This window comes from Eleutherodactylus coqui, chromosome 5 (genome assembly GCF_035609145.1).
Source record: "Eleutherodactylus coqui strain aEleCoq1 chromosome 5, aEleCoq1.hap1, whole genome shotgun sequence".
Taxonomy (NCBI): domain Eukaryota; kingdom Metazoa; phylum Chordata; class Amphibia; order Anura; family Eleutherodactylidae; genus Eleutherodactylus; species Eleutherodactylus coqui.
Window position 1 is genome coordinate 197783109 of NC_089841.1, and position 16684 is coordinate 197799792.

A 16684-nucleotide genomic window follows, 5' to 3' on the forward strand; every position below is an offset into this window, starting at 1 on the left:
GGATTTCATGATTCAAGCCTACAATTAAAATCGTGTTTAACTGAAATAGCGAATTAATTTAATTCTATTAATTGCACATCCCTAGTAAGGAGTATGTTCTCAAAAATTTTATTTTAAGCCATTAGCATATTTTGGGAGTGTGGGAGGAAACCGGAGAACCTGAAGGAAAACCTCGCAAATATGGGGAGAACATCCAAACTCCATGCAGATGTTGTCGTTAGCCAGATTGGGATCTAGGACTCCAACACTGCAAGGTAACAGTGATGAACACTGAGCCACCGTGCCTCTCTGTCCTTTAGATCAATGGATGTTATAAGTGCCCTCAGCTGTAATTTTCCATAAATACAAAATTAAGCAGCAGGACTACACACAGTAACCTGCGGGGGACTGCTACATTTAACTTCATACAAAATGATGGAATTATCAGGAGATGGGACAGTCTCCTGATGACTCCAACGCCCCGAATCTTTTGTACTCACCTTTCTTTCTGCTCCTGCATCATCTTCCATCTTTTAATCAAACGTCTTCGTAATAAGACTGCAGCGAACTGCCGGATCTGCATTCATTTAAAATAGGTAATTAATCTTTCAAAGTTGTGATGCAAAATACAGTATTTTTCAGAATGAAGTTTACGACAGTTCAGCAAGTATCTACACATCGCAATTTTATACATTCATTGAACATACTCATTCGGGACTGACAATGTATAAGTTGTGATAGTTTGGGGGTGCTGAGTTAATGGGACTGCTATCTTTTTCCCATCGGATGGGCGGCTGCAAAGAGGGCCGTCCAGGTCAGAACTTCAGTAAAACTAGTTACGCATCACAATATACATGTGTGAAGATAGCATAATTCCTGCCCGTCTGGCTACTAACTCCCAAAGGATTAGGTCTCCTGTCACGCTGGCCTAATGCCATAACACAACACAATGTTCATCCATTCACAGCCATCCAGGCTGTCAATCTAAAGACCATCCACCTCGGTCAGATTCGTTCATAGATGAATGACTGCCTGTTTAAACCGAATGATGCAGCGGCGGACCAACAAAGATTTTATGTCTGCATGAAAGATTTAAAGGGTTTTTCGAGGGAAATACTATTAATGACCCATTATCAGTATAGGTCATCAATAGTTGATCGGCTGGAGTCCACCACTCAGAACCACGACTGATCAGCTGAGCGGGCGCATGCTCATAGCACCGCGATAACACAGAGGTTGGAGCTGGAACCCCCCGCGCCGACCTCCCATATAGTGGCCGCAGCTTGTAACTGCAGGAACGGCTCTCGTTGAAATCATAAGGAGCCGTGCCTGCAGTTACAAGCGCCGGACACTAGACAGAGGTCAGTGCAGAGGCTTCCACTCCAACCTCTGTGTATTTGCGGCGCTGATAGTATGTGCCCACACAGCTGATCAGTTAGGGTCCCGAGCAACGGACCCAAGGCGATCAACTAGATTTAACAAGCAATTTGTATAATTGTCCTGTGTAAAAGGGGCTTTATTTGGGGAGGATAAGTCCCCGTGTCCAAACCGTCCCTGTAGTTTGCAAATCCTCATTGTCACTGTGCAGGCATCAGCTCATGTGGATTAACCAATATAACAATATCTATGCAGATCCCAACACACCGCATGCAGTTCAGGAGCGGCACGTTAACATCTACTTTTACTTCTAAAATAAACCGTCTGACCTTGTTTATTTATTCCCGAAAATAATGATGTGATACAAAGAAATAGCTTCACTTGTTTTAGTATCTAATGCATTTCCTATGGGACTGCCAATGCTGTAATAAGGAATCAGATTATGCATGCGGATTTCCGCAGCGCAAGACCTGCGTGAACCATTTGCGGGAGATTGCAGATGTAAGGCCGGCTGTCCACAAGCGATGCGGCATCCCGCAGTGAAGCTCCGCCGCCGCCGAATCTCCGCCAGTCAGCCCTAACTAATAGATAGGCTGACCGCAGAGAATCGGGGCAATTCGCAGCATGCTGCGAATTGCCCGCCACGAGCGAAGAATCGCAATGATTCCCCGCTCGTGGACAGATGCAATGCTATGGGAAGCGTCGGCCGGTGTGATTCGCAATCGCCGGCGAAATCACTGCAATCCCACCTCCCTAATTGATTTCAACCTTCAAATCCACAGTGCCATCTGCAAATCAAATCTTCATGCTTAAAGGCGTTGTCCCGAGAAAGCAAGTGGGGGTAAGCACTTCTGTATGGCCATATTAATGCACTTTGTAATATAGATCGTGCATTAAATATGAGCCATACAGAAGTTATACACTTACCTGCTCCGTTGCTGGCGTCCCCGTCTCCATGGTGCCGTCTAATTTCAGCGTCTAATCTCCCGATTAGACGCGCTTGCGCAGAAGGGTCTTCTCCCTTCTCTTGGGTCTCGGCACGAGCGGCGTTCTGGCTCCGCCCCTTTCTACGCGTCATCGCGTAGCTCCGCCCCGTCACGTGTGCCGATTCCAGCCAATCAGGAGGCTGGAATCGGCAATGGACCGCACAGAGCCCACGGTGCACCATGGGAGAAGACCCGCGGTGCATCGTGGGTGAAGATCCCGGCGGCCCTCTTGGTAAGGTAAGTAAGAAGTCGCCGCAGAGCGGGGATTCGGCTAAGTACTAAACTTTTTTTTTTTTTTTTAACCCATCCCTTGTGTTTGTCTCACGCCGAACGGGGGGCCTATTGAAAAAAAAAAAAAAGCCGTTTCGGCGCGGGACAACCCCTTTAAGTTCAGTAGTTGTGGATGCCAATGATTTCCTATGGGCATTTTGAATTGCGGATCTTCCGTGCAGATGACCTGTGCAGATTCCACAAATCAAATCCGCCTGTGGACATGAGGACCTAAGGCCTCTCTCACACAGGCGTTTGCAGAAACGCAGTGTTATTGCAGATTTCGCCCAGTTCCAGCATGCGTTATGGCAGCGTTTTAGCTGCGTTTTCAGCACAGCTGAAAGAGCAGCCAAGACTGCCGATAAAAGGAAAAAAAAAATTTGTACTCACTAGCTGGTGAAGTCACTGTCCCCGGCGCCGCTGTCGGGACCTTGTGAAGTCGGACAATCACTCTGATTGGCTAAGTGCCGTTGAGTGACAGCTGGCTGAGCCAAATCAGAGCCAGGACTGGATTCATTCAATGAATGAATGGCTGTGATTGGACACATCCAGTGCTGATTGTGATTGGCTGAGTAGGCTGTCAATCAGTGGCGCTCAGCCAATCAGATCAATGTCTCGTTGGAGGCGGGGATATCAAATCCCCGTCACCAGAGAAAAAGTTCCCCTGCTGGCCGACAAGTCCCGGGAGCGTCGCCGGGGACAGCGCCATCACCTGCAAGGTGAGTATTGATTTTTTTTTTTTTTTTACTCAGGCAGTGAAGCTAGGGTGTTTAGCGCAGCCAAAAGTGCGGTACTGAGTTGTCAGCCTTGTGTGAGCAGCCCATTGAAATGAATAGGAGCCTTGTACAGCGTTTAGCGCAGTGCTGAAAAAGCAGCGCTAAACGCTGTACAAGAACGCCCGTGTGAGGGAGGCCCAAGTGTAAAACACTGCATGGGTCACCAGAATTTTACTGCTGTAAGCAAAGATATATACTAAACTTTGTTAAAGTAGGATTGTCACTTCCACTATGACCATTAGCCACAATGCTGTGCAGGATCCCACATACAAAAGACTCATCAGATCTGCCGAGATCCGTCATTTTACATGGAAATAAAAAAATTGCAGCATGCTCGGCAACTTTTTGCATGAAATTTGACAAAATCTGTGATGGAGCCTCCAACGAAGCTTGGATCAGCTAGTACCTGTGGGTCTTGGGCCCCTCGTAGTACATCACACAGTGCCGGGATGATCAGTGGGTCCTTCACAGCTTCTTTTAGCTGAGCGGTGGCCTGTAAGGAGGTGACGTAAGAATTACTGTCCAATCAGAAGGCTAGAAACTAAGGAGCACTTCTCATTTTAAAACCACATAATGATATAACATGCCAGCTCTTCGGTCACATCCAGAAACTTAGTTTGACATGTACAGACCACAATGCAAAACTAGTAACAGCCCTCCCCCCCCTCCCAAAAACTCCTCCTATTCCAAGTGCTTTTTTGAGATTTAAAGGGAATCCGTTACCCACTTTTACCCCCATGAACTATACTTCTGGACTGAAAGTAGGTGACCCATGAAGTCCGGGGATGTAAGTGTTATACTTGCCTTCCGCAATGTTCCCCCGATGTCAGCGCCGGACGCCGTCGCACAATGCATTCTAATTTTATAATGGGCGGACTACTTGGCACTGCCCAATGCATTCAGTGCTGACATCGGGGCAACGACAGGGAAGGTAAGTAGAACACTCATATTCCCAGACTCACCTAGTTTTAGCCCATAAGCACAGCTCATAGGACTCCCTTTAACTACTGATGACAAGGATAGGTCATCAACTGTTAATCAGCTGGTATCCGCCAGTCAGGACCCCCAGCGATCAGCTGCGATCCAGCCTGTTGTCAGTGTGGACGGAGCTGGAAGCTGACAGATCCATCCGCATCTCAGCGGTCAGGGTTGGTAATGTGGGCACAGTTCCCATTGAATTCAATGCAATACCAACACAGGCTACTGCAATATTGAATTCATGGGCGCTGTGCCTGCATTACCAATCCGGGCCACTGTAACGCAGTCACAGCTGTCAGCTTCCAGCTCCGTCCACACTTGGCTGATCGCCAAGGGTCCCGAGCAGCGGACCCATCAACTATTGAGGATTCATCCTAGAAACCCTCGTTAACGCTGGGCTGACATGATGCCTCTCCAACACCATCACCTCTTTAGTGCTTGGCTTCATGCTGGAGCCCAGCAGGTGAAGTTAGAAGAAGAAGCGCTCTCAGCGAATGAGGGAACAGATTGGCGTTGTGACACTATGGCGACCGCGGGACGGCGCTGCTCAGCCGATGGAAGAGAGGAGGAAACTGTGCATATTCCACCAAACACGCAGTGCAGATGGGATATATTGGAGACTTGTAGGATCGGGGACACAGGTTGGGGGGAATTATTGAACTATTTCTACAAGCAGGTAAATCGAAAGTTTACTTTTTAGATTAGAGGTTTATTAACCCCATAGTGACGGCCAATGCGCCTCTTTACTGGCCTCACTAATGGGCTTTTAACCTGCACATACATCTTTTTAAGGTGATGTCTTAGCTAACTAGTGACAGCCAAGCTCCTGCTCCAACTCCCAGATGCAGAAAAACCTCATTGCAACTCCAGCATTTAGGCCCAGTGCCCACGGCCGTGAGGGCGCCCCCCAGAGACCCCATACTCACCTCCAGATCAGCTGCCCGATGTCCTGCATCCCGTGCCATTGCGCATGCGCAGTACAGCGCATGCCACGCCCACAACGTCATATGACATGCCCACAACGTCACATGATGTGCCGGCCACATCATATGCTCAGGTGTCGGTGGGCGGGGAAGCGTTTTCATGCTATGTACCGCTCTGCTACAGCGGAAGATAGCGTGACGGACGGCTTCCATTGACTGCAATGAAAGCCGTCCGCACGTACGACCGCGGCAAATAGAGCATGCCGCAGGTGATTACGGGTGAAATTCCGCACCGTGAGCATTGCGCCATTAGGTCCCGTGGGAATTGGGCCATAAGCAGATGACAGGGAAAGCAACCCATCGGCACCCCGCAGTGTGATTACAAAGTACCAATGGGTTGCCATGGCAGCCGGAAGCCTGACAAAGGCCTCTATGTCTCCCATGTAACTCATCCTATTTGGCCCCGCCTCCCACAGAGTGTCTAGCAAGCTGCTGTCATATGTAGTGCATTCTACTGAACCCAGGTAATGCAGTGTACTATCCCAGCAATCGAACTGCATCTTCAGGGATTAAAATAGAACGGCAGAAAAAGTTCAATAAAGCTTAATTTAAAGAACAAACCAAAAAAAAATGCATCTTTCCCACCAAAAAAAATGGATAATATACTGAAAAAAATGAAAAAAAAAACAACCACAATCAGTATTACCGCATTCATGATGACCCGGCAATGGAAAGATTTCATTACGTACCGCACATCGTAAATGGCGTAAAAATAATTTCAAAAACCAAACGCCAGAATTGCTGTTTTTCTTTTGTTCGCCTCCTAAAACCGCCTTAGAAAGTAATCCAAAAATCACATGTGCCCCCAAATGGTACCAATAAAAACAACGACTCTTCCTAAAAACGTGTTTTCATTGTACAGAAGTACTAAAAAGAAATAAATCTTACACAGGCCCCCTGCACATGGGCGGAAATTCCGCGGGGGGATTTCCTGCAGAATTTCCACCTGCGCCCGCCTGCATAGGATTACATTACAATACGCAATCCTATGCAGACGGCCGCGATTGGTCCGCGTAAAAAAAAAACAAACGCAGAAAACAAATCGCGGCACGCTCTATTTCGGTCTCGCAGAGGCCCGCACAGGAATGTCGCTCCCGGCGCCCTACCTCTGCTCTGCGCATACGTCGCTGGCCAGCAGCCGCCACATCCCGGAGCCAGAGGAGCAGGTGAGACCCGCACTGGTCCCTGCAAGCAATCCGACCCGGCCGTCTGCAGGCGGCCATAAAACTAATATCGCAGTAATCACGCCGATCCTGACAGGAAAGTCATCATGTTATTGGATAGTGACCGCCGTAAAAACAAAACCCTGAAGATAATGCTGGAACACCTGAGGAGGTTTCCCACTTCTCTCCACAAAAACATGTAATAAAGTTATACCACAGATTACCCGTAAAATATCCAACTCGCCCAAAAAAAAACAATAAACCCTCAACGAGTTCCGACTCTTGCGATGACAACTGCTTGGCCCTCAAAACAAAAAAATACACTTGGTCGCTAAACGGTTAATGGCATTTATGGTGAACTGTCATGGTGGCCAGCGGCAAAGAAGCATAGCGACTGCAGTACAAAGAACTAGATAAACTGCACTGTCCATAGCAGCCAATCACAGCGCAGCTTTCATTTTTTTAACCCGCTGCGGAAGATGAAAGCTGCGCTGTGATTGGTTGCCAGGGGCAACCAGGACAGTTTTTCCTCCACACAGTTGTGATAACTGAGGCCCCCTGTTGGCTTCTACTGGGCAGCAGGGTGACTGTACTGGCGCCCCCCGTTCGGGCGGTCACCCACCTCACTGCTGCAGAGCCCCGTCACACCGCTGCAGTCATCGCACTGCGCCGGCATCCCGGGACGGACTCATTACCTGCTGGATGACAGCGTTGTCCGGCTGCAGCAGACTTCTTAGGATGGCCTCCAGCATGTTCGCCATGATGACAGCCGGCTTCCCTGTCTATCGACCCCGAAATAACGGTCCTAACAGACCCTGCACCCGGGCGCAGCTGAAATACCAAATATGCACCCGGGCGCTGCCACTAACTGTCTCCTCCACGTGGGTGTCAGGCCAAGCGGGACCCGAGCACAGCGCCATCTGCTGAGCGGGAGGAGCAACAGCCTCGTCCTGTCGGACGGCGTGCACACTGACACTCCGGCTTCATCCCGGCTGTACCGAGCTGTCATGGCCGCAGGGTCATTCCACTAATACTACAGTTCTATGTGTATTGCATGCGGCAGTCATGGTATCAGCTGGGGTGTTGTTGTGGCGCCAGTTGCATGAATTTTTTCGGTCACGCCCTTTGCATCCCCTCAGAGTAATAGTTCCCCCTCAACGTACTAGTATACTTCTAAATATGTCAGATACAGTGATAGTGATTACAGTGCAGTTACCTCCTGTGATCACAGGTGGCATCTTTGATTGGTGTCATTCTCTACTCTTTTTTTCTTCTCTACCTGGGCCCAGACCACCATGACTTCTCCTTGCCACAATTTGTCTCTGCAGAATTTGACATACAGAGATCTTCAGCTCCTTGTTTTGCCAGCACTCTCCCTACACGATCTACATCTCTACACAATCTCCCTATTCATAGTGCCTTAGATAGTAATTAGGTCCCACATAGTAAGGCTGCCTGTCCACGGGTGATGTGGTATCCCGCGGCGGAGATCCGCCGCCGCCTGGGAGCAGGAGCCAGCAGACGGATCTCCGCTGTCAGCCTATCTGACAAATAGGCTGACCGCGGAAAATCGCAGCATGCTGCGATTTGCCGGCCGCGAGCGGAGAATCGCAATGATTCTCCGTTCGTGGACAGGGGGAGAGGTGCTCTCTATAGTGATGCTATGGAGAGGTTTCACTGCGTTCCCTACGGGCGGATTATCACCATGGGGAACGCAATGAAAACCCGCCCGTGGACAGGCAGCCATAGTGCCTTCCATATAGTAAAAGTTTTCCCCCTCCATCAGTATTAATGCCCCCTTATGGCCGGTCAGTAATATTTGCCACCTTTTCTGTCCTGTACATAATAATGCCCTTTTTTGTTATTTTTTGGTAGACTGTTCTGTACAGGACTCTGGAGAGGCTCTTGTCTTCAACATATAATGTGATTTTTTTAAATGATTTTTATAATGATCACTTTATCTGTGTTTTTAGTTATTTTCTTGCTTTTCTTTAAAGAGTTTTTTTCCCATCACACAAGCTATGGATTGAACATCCCAAATTTATGCAAATGCAGCAGAATGTACGATTGTGTGTCCAAATGCCAGCAACCCAGAGCAGAAGTAACAGACGGGAAGTAAAAGATGATGTTCAGATTTCTGGGAAAATAACATTCCACGTCACTGACTGGAAACTGTAGAAAACGTCCTAAAAAACTCTTGTTTTTCACTGGCTACCAAATGCAGTGAAAGTACCGCAGCCAATCCATATACTGCTGGTGGCCAAACACAGCTCATTGGCTAATTAGTTCCAATGCCCAGTCCCTTCAATTACAGAGGTGATACAAACAGACTGGAAACGGAAGGATTGACATGAACACAACCCAAGTATTGATTCAAGGCTGGTTTCACACCTGCGTCAGTTCCTCTAACCAGAGGTTCCATCGCAGATCTGGCTCTTTTTCTTCCGTCCAAAAGCCGGGCAGAAAGCGGATGGACCCCATTATAGTCAGTAGGTCTGTCCAGCGCTGTTTGGTTCCATCCAGAGACAAAGCCGTTCGGTCACAAACAGGGGCATACCCATAGGGGATGTAGTTGCACCCAGGCCCTGGAGCCGTAGGCTGCCTGTCCACGGGTGTTGCGAAATCCCGCGGCGAATCTCCGCCGCAGGATTTGCCGCCCAGGAGCAGGAGCCGTCAGACGGATCTCCGCGGTGAGCCTATCTGACAGATAGGTTGACTGCGGAAAATCACAGCAGTTTGCAGCATGCTGCAAATTGGCGCCCGTGAGCGGAGAATCGCAATGATCCTCTGCTTATGGACAGGGGGGTGCGCTTTCCATAGCAACGCTATGGAAGGCGCTCACTGCGTTCCCCGTGGCCAGATTACTGTTGCAGGGAACACAGTAAAAATTGAACCTAATAGCACAATGCTTACGGTGCGGAATTGCGCACCGTTAAACACCCGACCTCACCCGCAGCATGCTCTATTTGCTGCGGGTGTACATGCGGACGGCTTCCATTGCAGTCAATGGAAGCAGTCCATCACGCGATCTTCCGCTGTAGCACAGCGGAAGATAGTGTGAAACCACTTCCCCGCCTACCACCAGCCGCGTCGTGACGGGGCCGGCGCGTCATGTGACGCTGTGGGCGTGTCATATGACATGGCCGGCACGTCACATGACTGCGGTGCGTTCCGCGCTCTACTGCGCAAGCGCCGAAGCGTCATGCAGGACGTAGGACCCCGGATCCGGAAGTAAGTATTGGGGTCTCTGGGGGGGTGCTGTGACGGGCTCTGCCGCGGAATTCCGCAGTGGAGCCCATCACGGCCGTGTGAAGCCGGCCTAAGTGCAGATATGGATGGGATCATCATAAAACATGTATTTATTTATCTATTTTTGTAAATTCCCAAATTTTAAAAAAAATAAAAGATAGGAAAGGGAGGGGTAAAAAGGGAGTGGGGGCGACACCGCATCGCTGCAAGAAAATCGCAGCGATATCGCATGCCACGTCACTCACTGGCCGCTGGCTCCAGTCTGCACATGCCTGTGTTCGTGTTTTTACCTGTGTTCGTGTTTTCTCGCTCTCTCCTCCGCCAAGCCAGCCACAAACCACAGCTAACGTGCACAGCAGGGAGGGGCCAAAACTGGGGCGGGGTCGAACACGGCGTGATGCTCGCTCGGGTAGCGAGCACCATTGAGTATGCTAATACTGAAGCGAGCATCAAGCTCGGAAGAGTCCGTTCGCTCAACTCTAGTGTGATTAATTTGCATTTAAACCATAACAGAATGAGCATAGGAGTAAATACTTAATTAGTTCACTAGTAGAATGTGACCGTTTTATGGTCTCTGAATTTGTGTTAGCGGTAACCGGGCCTGTGTGTTAGCACAGAGCATGGATCAAGCTCTGATATGTCCTTCTTTAGTACTGGTGCCCAAAACTGTCCACAATACTCCATATGTGGTCTGACCAGCGACTTATAAAGAGGAAGAACAATGCTCTCATCATGCGCCCCTAGACCTCTTTTGATGCACCCAATGATCCTATTTGCCTTGGTAGCAGCTGCCTGACACTGGCAGCTCCAATTGAGTTTACAATTAATTAAAATCCTTTTCATTGTTACCCGGTGGTTTCCCATTTAGTGTGTAATGGTGACATGTATTTCCTCTGCCCATGTGGATAACCTTACATTTATCATTGTTAAACCTCATTTGCCACTTTTCTGCCCCCAATTTATCCAGATCCATTTACAACCGTATACTGTCCTCTTGTGTTAATTACTTTACACAATTTTGGATCATCTGCAAATATTGATGTTTTACTGTACAATCCCTCCACAATGTTGTTAACCCTTTCCAATCCACTGTCTGACATCTAAAGACATTCTGATTGAAGGCTGTACAGCTCCAGTGTCAGAAGACGTCCGGCAGGGTATTCTTACTGTATATTACTGGCCGCTCTGTTGTCAGGGGCCTCTCCAGCATGTCACATACCACAGTACTGGCTCTAGCCAGCAGATGGCGCCACTGTATAATGGCAGAAAGAGAAAGCCCCCTAGAAAACCTTGAATCCAAAATTGGATTGCAAAGGGTTAATATATTCAAAAGACTAGGGCCCAATACCGACCCCTGCGGTACCCCACTAGTAACGGTGACACAATCAGAGTATGTACCATAATAACCCCCCTCTGCTTTCTATCACTGAGCCAGTTTCTTACGCACTTACACACATTCTCACCCAGACCAACCATTCTCATCTTATATCCCAACCTTTTATGTGACACAGTATTAAACACTTTGGGAAAATCAAGATATGCAAGATCTAATGACTCTTCCCAGTCAAGGCTAGAACTTACATCCTTACCTCATCAGATGGGTTTGTCAAGAGCAAACCTGATAAACCCATGCTGATATGGGTTCAGGTAGACGACTCAAGGTCAACTTAGCCTTCCATCCTTCCGAGGTCTGTAAAAGGAGTACCCAGCGTGGTGGGGGTAATAAATAAATAAACTTGAAAGCTCTGTGGAGCAAATGGGCGATGTACAAATACAAGACTTTTTTCTTTTTTTAAGTTATACAGCTATTTTCCTTCAGGATAGCATTTCTTCTCATCGTCTATTTATGGTATCCTCAGCACCGAGATATAGCCTTTACTTAGGGCTAACTCATATGGGCATTTTGTTATTGCGTATTACACGCTACACAGCAAATACGCATGTTACATGCATGTTTGCTGCGTATGTTAAGGTGCCATGTGTTACGCACAAAATAGGACATATCGTGTTTTTTTACGCATTTAGAAAAACCGCGCAGGTGTAAGTGGCCCAACAGAAATCAATGGCTTTTAGCAGCAGGTATAACGCACATAATACGCAATGACCAAACGCCTGTGTGAATAAGCCCTTAAGTTACATAGGCATAAGAGCAGTTATCCAGTTTGCAGAAACTGATGGCTTGTCCTCAGGATAGGCTATCAATATCTGATCAGGGGAGTCTGCCACCCAGAACCCCCACCAATCAGCTGATGGCATGGACTGTGGCACTCGTTCAAGTGCTGGGGCCCCTTCATTGTTTAGATTTCGCTGGGTTGGAGATTCCAGAGCGAGCTACAGAGACCTCACTTTGCAGCTGAAGGGCACAGTGGGATAGGGGATTGTCGAGTGCCGTTTGGAATGTAATCCGGCCGACGGAACCAAGCTGGCATTCAGTTTTGCTGTTCCCATGGCAGAACAGGAAAACGGAATTCCAAAAAGCAGATGTGAACAGAGCCTAAATATATTTCTTTCCTTTTAATTCTAAATGTACTCTTGCATACACATGCTAACACATACATTTTTTTCCCTTTTTCAGGGTAGTAGGGGCAGCCAGGGGCTTACTGGTGGTGGTGTGCCCTTCAGCTGCAGAGAGAGGTCGCTGCAGCGCCTGAAGCTCTCCTTCTGCTTACTTTTTTTTTATTCTTAGCCCCAACCCAATCTGCATATTTTATACATTTCTTCCGTTTTAAACCCATAGGGGGTCGTTGCGTGCCGTTTGGTTCCGTCAGATGGATTACATTCACAGCTGGCATTCCATTTTCCTGTTCCCATGGCAGAGCAAGAAAATGGAGTGGGTGCCGTTAGGTTGGATTACTTTATAAATAAAGGTATCGGCAGTGTAATAATTATCTTTACTTACAAAAGTAAGGCAATAAAAACCTAACAAAAGTGCAATAATTACCTTTATTTATAAAGTAAGCCGCTAACAACCAAGAGGTTTGACTATTTTTAATTTTGGCTCCTACATACTGGCCAAGCTGTGCAGGCCTGCTCTAAATAATAGCCCGATACCGGTGCTGAAAGCAGTGGATTATACTGCAGTTACCTCCAGTGATCACAGGTGCCATCTTCTCTGATTGATGTTGTTCTCTTTCCTTTTTCTTCTACATCCGGGCCCAGACCACCATGAGGACTTCTTCAGGCCGCAACTCGTTATTACAGAATAGGACACTTAAACATCTTGGACTCCTTGCTTTTACAGCATCCTCTCTCTGTTTTCCACAACTCAACAGAATCACCCCATCCATAGTGCCCAGTATAGTAATTAGACCCAGAATAACAGATACCATGGGGACTGCAGCCACTGCTCCAATGATAATCTGAATTTGACTTCACATATTTCTTATCATGTAGTTACAGGTATGGCCTGAAAAGACTAGTCACACCTGTGAAATACCCATGCAACGTCCTGACGTATGTGTTGCCAGTGGTTGTGGACTGTACTGTGAAGTAGTAGGTGATGTATAGATTGCAGGTTCTGGAGCTTGAAGGGGGTAATACTATAATTGTCATGTGTTATTAGCGCAGATAGTGCATAAGGACCCCACATCTGTGCTCTGGTCTACTGAACATCAGCATGAATAGATTTTCCACTTATAGCCAATGTAAATGGAAGGAAAGATATGAACATCAACCACTAAGGTGCACTACAAACCATGGGGCTGGAAAATGTATAATTGATTCTATAGCATTATATTCAGTCGGTAAAGGAAACTGAACACAATATGCTGCAGTGGAATTAGATCATGCGTTCAATCTGCTAGCCATATGTGGATGATTACTGCAGCACACAGATAGCCTGCTGTGTATTCTAACACAGCTCAGTACAGAATATAAGAGCTGCTAGTAGAACTGTAAATTGGTGTGACCAACATATAGCTTTTGGGGCATACCTTCAGCCAATTCTTTCAAGTGACCAGCTCCTAGAGGCATCTCCCATCCAAGCTAGCAAGCGACACTAGAAGATGCAGCATCACTCAGGGCTTTGTCCAGTTTATACTAGAAAAGTGATTATTGTTGGTATCCCAGAATGTGTTCCTTTAAAAACAAATAAGACATTTAGTCATAGAACTATTGGAAATACTTTCTATAAACTGCAAGCGGACTCCAGTTTGTTGTAGAAAAGCTTGTCTGCTGATACATTTCTAGGGCAACTGTGCTGAATTTAAAGTTTGTTGCACTACATGGAAGTAGGCGCTGCACTTAGAACAATCGTGTGCTTATGATAACAAAAGTACAAATCTCTTTATTTGCCATAGGGCTCCCACACACTTGCCTTTTGTTAAATCTGGATTCATATGTACATCACCTAGTATTTCTCTATGATGTACTCCAGGATGCTATTACATATGTGCTACAGAGAGATAAAGAAAAAAAGAAATCCTGTTCTCCTATATAACCATCATTGCAGCAGCAGTCTACAGTTCAGGAAAACAGAGAATTAGAGATGGGGCCTGCAAAACATGGTGAAAACAGCTACCCTGTTTCCCTGAAAATAAGACATACCCTGAAAATAAAACATAGCATGATTTTCCAGAATTTTTGAGGATGCAAAATGATTTTTCAGGCTTTTTGAGGATGCTTGAAATATAAGCCCTACTCCAAAATTAAGCCCTGCTAACAGTTAATTTAAAAAGTCAATTTAAATAGTGTCCAGGCAGCTATACATGTAAAAAAGTTAAACCTTTTTGAACAAAAATTAATATAAGACACTGTCTTATTTTCGGGGAAACACGGTAGATACAAGTCATAATGTTAAACACTAGTGTTGTGATGGCTTATTTTGAAAAACCACCTGAAAATGTGTGTAGACTTTATTAATATTCCAATGCTCCTGCAGCAAATGACTATGGACCTCAGTTAAGGCCCATTTAGAGCCAACTGTTCTCGCTCAAAGCCATCTTCTGAGCGATAACCGTTGCATCTAAATGCAGGCCATTGTGCAGTTTTCGTGCACGATTCGTTCCTCGCTCAATTCTAGTTTTCTTGAATTGAGTGATGAACTCTTATCAGCGGTGCAGGCTGTGATCACAGTTGGCAGCACTGATAAGATTCTTTCAGCTCCTGTCCCGCTGGAAGCTCACAGCGGGGCGCGAGCTGCAAGCACAGAGAGCAATGCAGCTGTTTATGCAAAACAGCTGTATTGGAAACCTCCGCTATCGCTCGGTGAACCGCTCCACCTGCGTAGCTCTCATGAAGCTACTTTGCTACTATAGACTATGCAAAGAAGATCACTCAAAACTGTCACTCAAACTGTCATTTAAGTGACTTTTGAGCGATCATCTGTCAGTGTAAATGGGGTCTTATCAAAGCAACCTTGTTGTCCATAGGAACTAATCGCTATGTTGATTCTTATTTGGCTGGCCCAGTTTCGTTAATGAAAGCTGAGCTCTGATTAGTTGCTATGGGACACCAAGCCAATTTTCCTGTTATACACTTGACGTTTTACTTCTGGAAACGTCCTCTATTTGAAGCAACAATAACTATACATATGTGTAGTGCACTGCTGGCGAAATTATAACCCAACTATCAACAGTTACAGTGACTGAAACACTCTGAAAGGGCAAAGTGAATCATAACAGAGACCTTGATAAGAGAACTGGGGATGTAAAAATTATTTTTTTTTAATATCAATAGATCGTTCAAAAACCTGCAATAAAAAGGTTATTTACTACAACTGCAGAAAAGTGTTCTATATAACCATTTGACACCAATATTGTATGTAGCCTTGCATACAATTACGAAGGCATGTGTAACAACATAGGCACGTTACCCAGATCAATAGCTGATGCACACAGCCATATCACAGCTCTGTGTACAAGCCAGAAGTAGATTATGCCGAGGATGGAAGTGAAGCCAAAGGCTTTGAAAAAGGTTTTTCTTGACAATTGAGATTCTGTCCTTGCCACTAAATATACAATGATCAGCTAATAACATTTAAACTACCTGCTTTATATTGGATAGGTAGCCCTCATATTGAAAAGGTGAACCTAGCTTTTCTGCAGCCTGAGGTGACTAGCAAAATGGTGCCCCCTCCCCACCCCCAAAAAAGAAGCATTACTTCATTGACAAAAAAAATATATAATATATCCCTAAATAATCCAATAAAAACAATTACTCCAACTATACATTATTGTAATCCCTGATACTAGAACAGTTCATTACATGAATGCAGCCCCAGAACTATGCTCAGTACATGAATATAGGACCAGAATCAAGTTCAGTCCATAAATACAGCACCAGAACCAAGATCAATACAGAGATAAAACTGTAAAGTCAAATAGTTTGTACTTCCTAGTACGACCTGCACAATAGTGATGGGAGTTGCGAGTTCACAAACCAGACTACTACCCATCATCTCTACAGCCCATACAGTGACTACATAACTGATCAGAGGCAGCCATTGGCAGAATAAACAATGACATTGTGACTCACACATGATATTATCTCTAATAATCATTGCCATTTTCTTCTCTATCCAGTCCAGCCTGACATGACAACTTCTGCTGGACAAAATTAGTTTTTTTCGGAGGTTGAAACACAGATGTCTTTGACTCTGTGCTTTCTCATGTCTGTAATCCGTATAGTAAGATAAACTTAATAGTGCCACACATGGTTTCCCCTAAATACTGTATAAAAGTTCAACTCGCAGAACTCCGAGTCATACATAACAAGCCACACTGTCTCCCTGTAATGAGCAATACTTTCCCCTGTAAAATATATAAAACTGTCCCCTTGTAGTAAAAAAAAATAGCCATACTTTCCCCAGTAACCATAATGTCCCCATGTAGGTATATATAGCCACACTATCACCTGTAGAAATAAATAGCCATAACATCCCCTATAGTAATAAATAGCCATACTGTCCCCGGTAGTAGCAATAG

The 16684-nt window shown here is 46.1% G+C and overlaps 1 protein-coding gene across 2 annotated transcripts in view; it reads right to left on the reverse strand.

Moving 5' to 3' along the window:
- The window catches only part of IPO4 (importin 4), a 62695-nt gene extending 55322 nt beyond the window's left edge, over positions 1 to 7373 (reverse strand). The window contains exons 1-3 of one of the 2 annotated variants that reach the window (XM_066604036.1): positions 7208 to 7373; positions 3795 to 3881; positions 480 to 556 (exon numbers count right to left, since the gene is read on the reverse strand). In XM_066604036.1, coding sequence (XP_066460133.1) covers positions 480 to 556; positions 3795 to 3881; positions 7208 to 7273 — 230 coding nt within the window. In that variant the 5' untranslated portion in view covers positions 7274 to 7373. Of the gene's footprint in view, positions 1 to 479; positions 557 to 3002; positions 3028 to 3794; positions 3882 to 7207 lie in introns of those variants that run through there. The other variant, XM_066604037.1, reaches the window with a different exon arrangement.
- Between the last annotated feature and the right edge of the window lie 9311 nt (positions 7374 to 16684).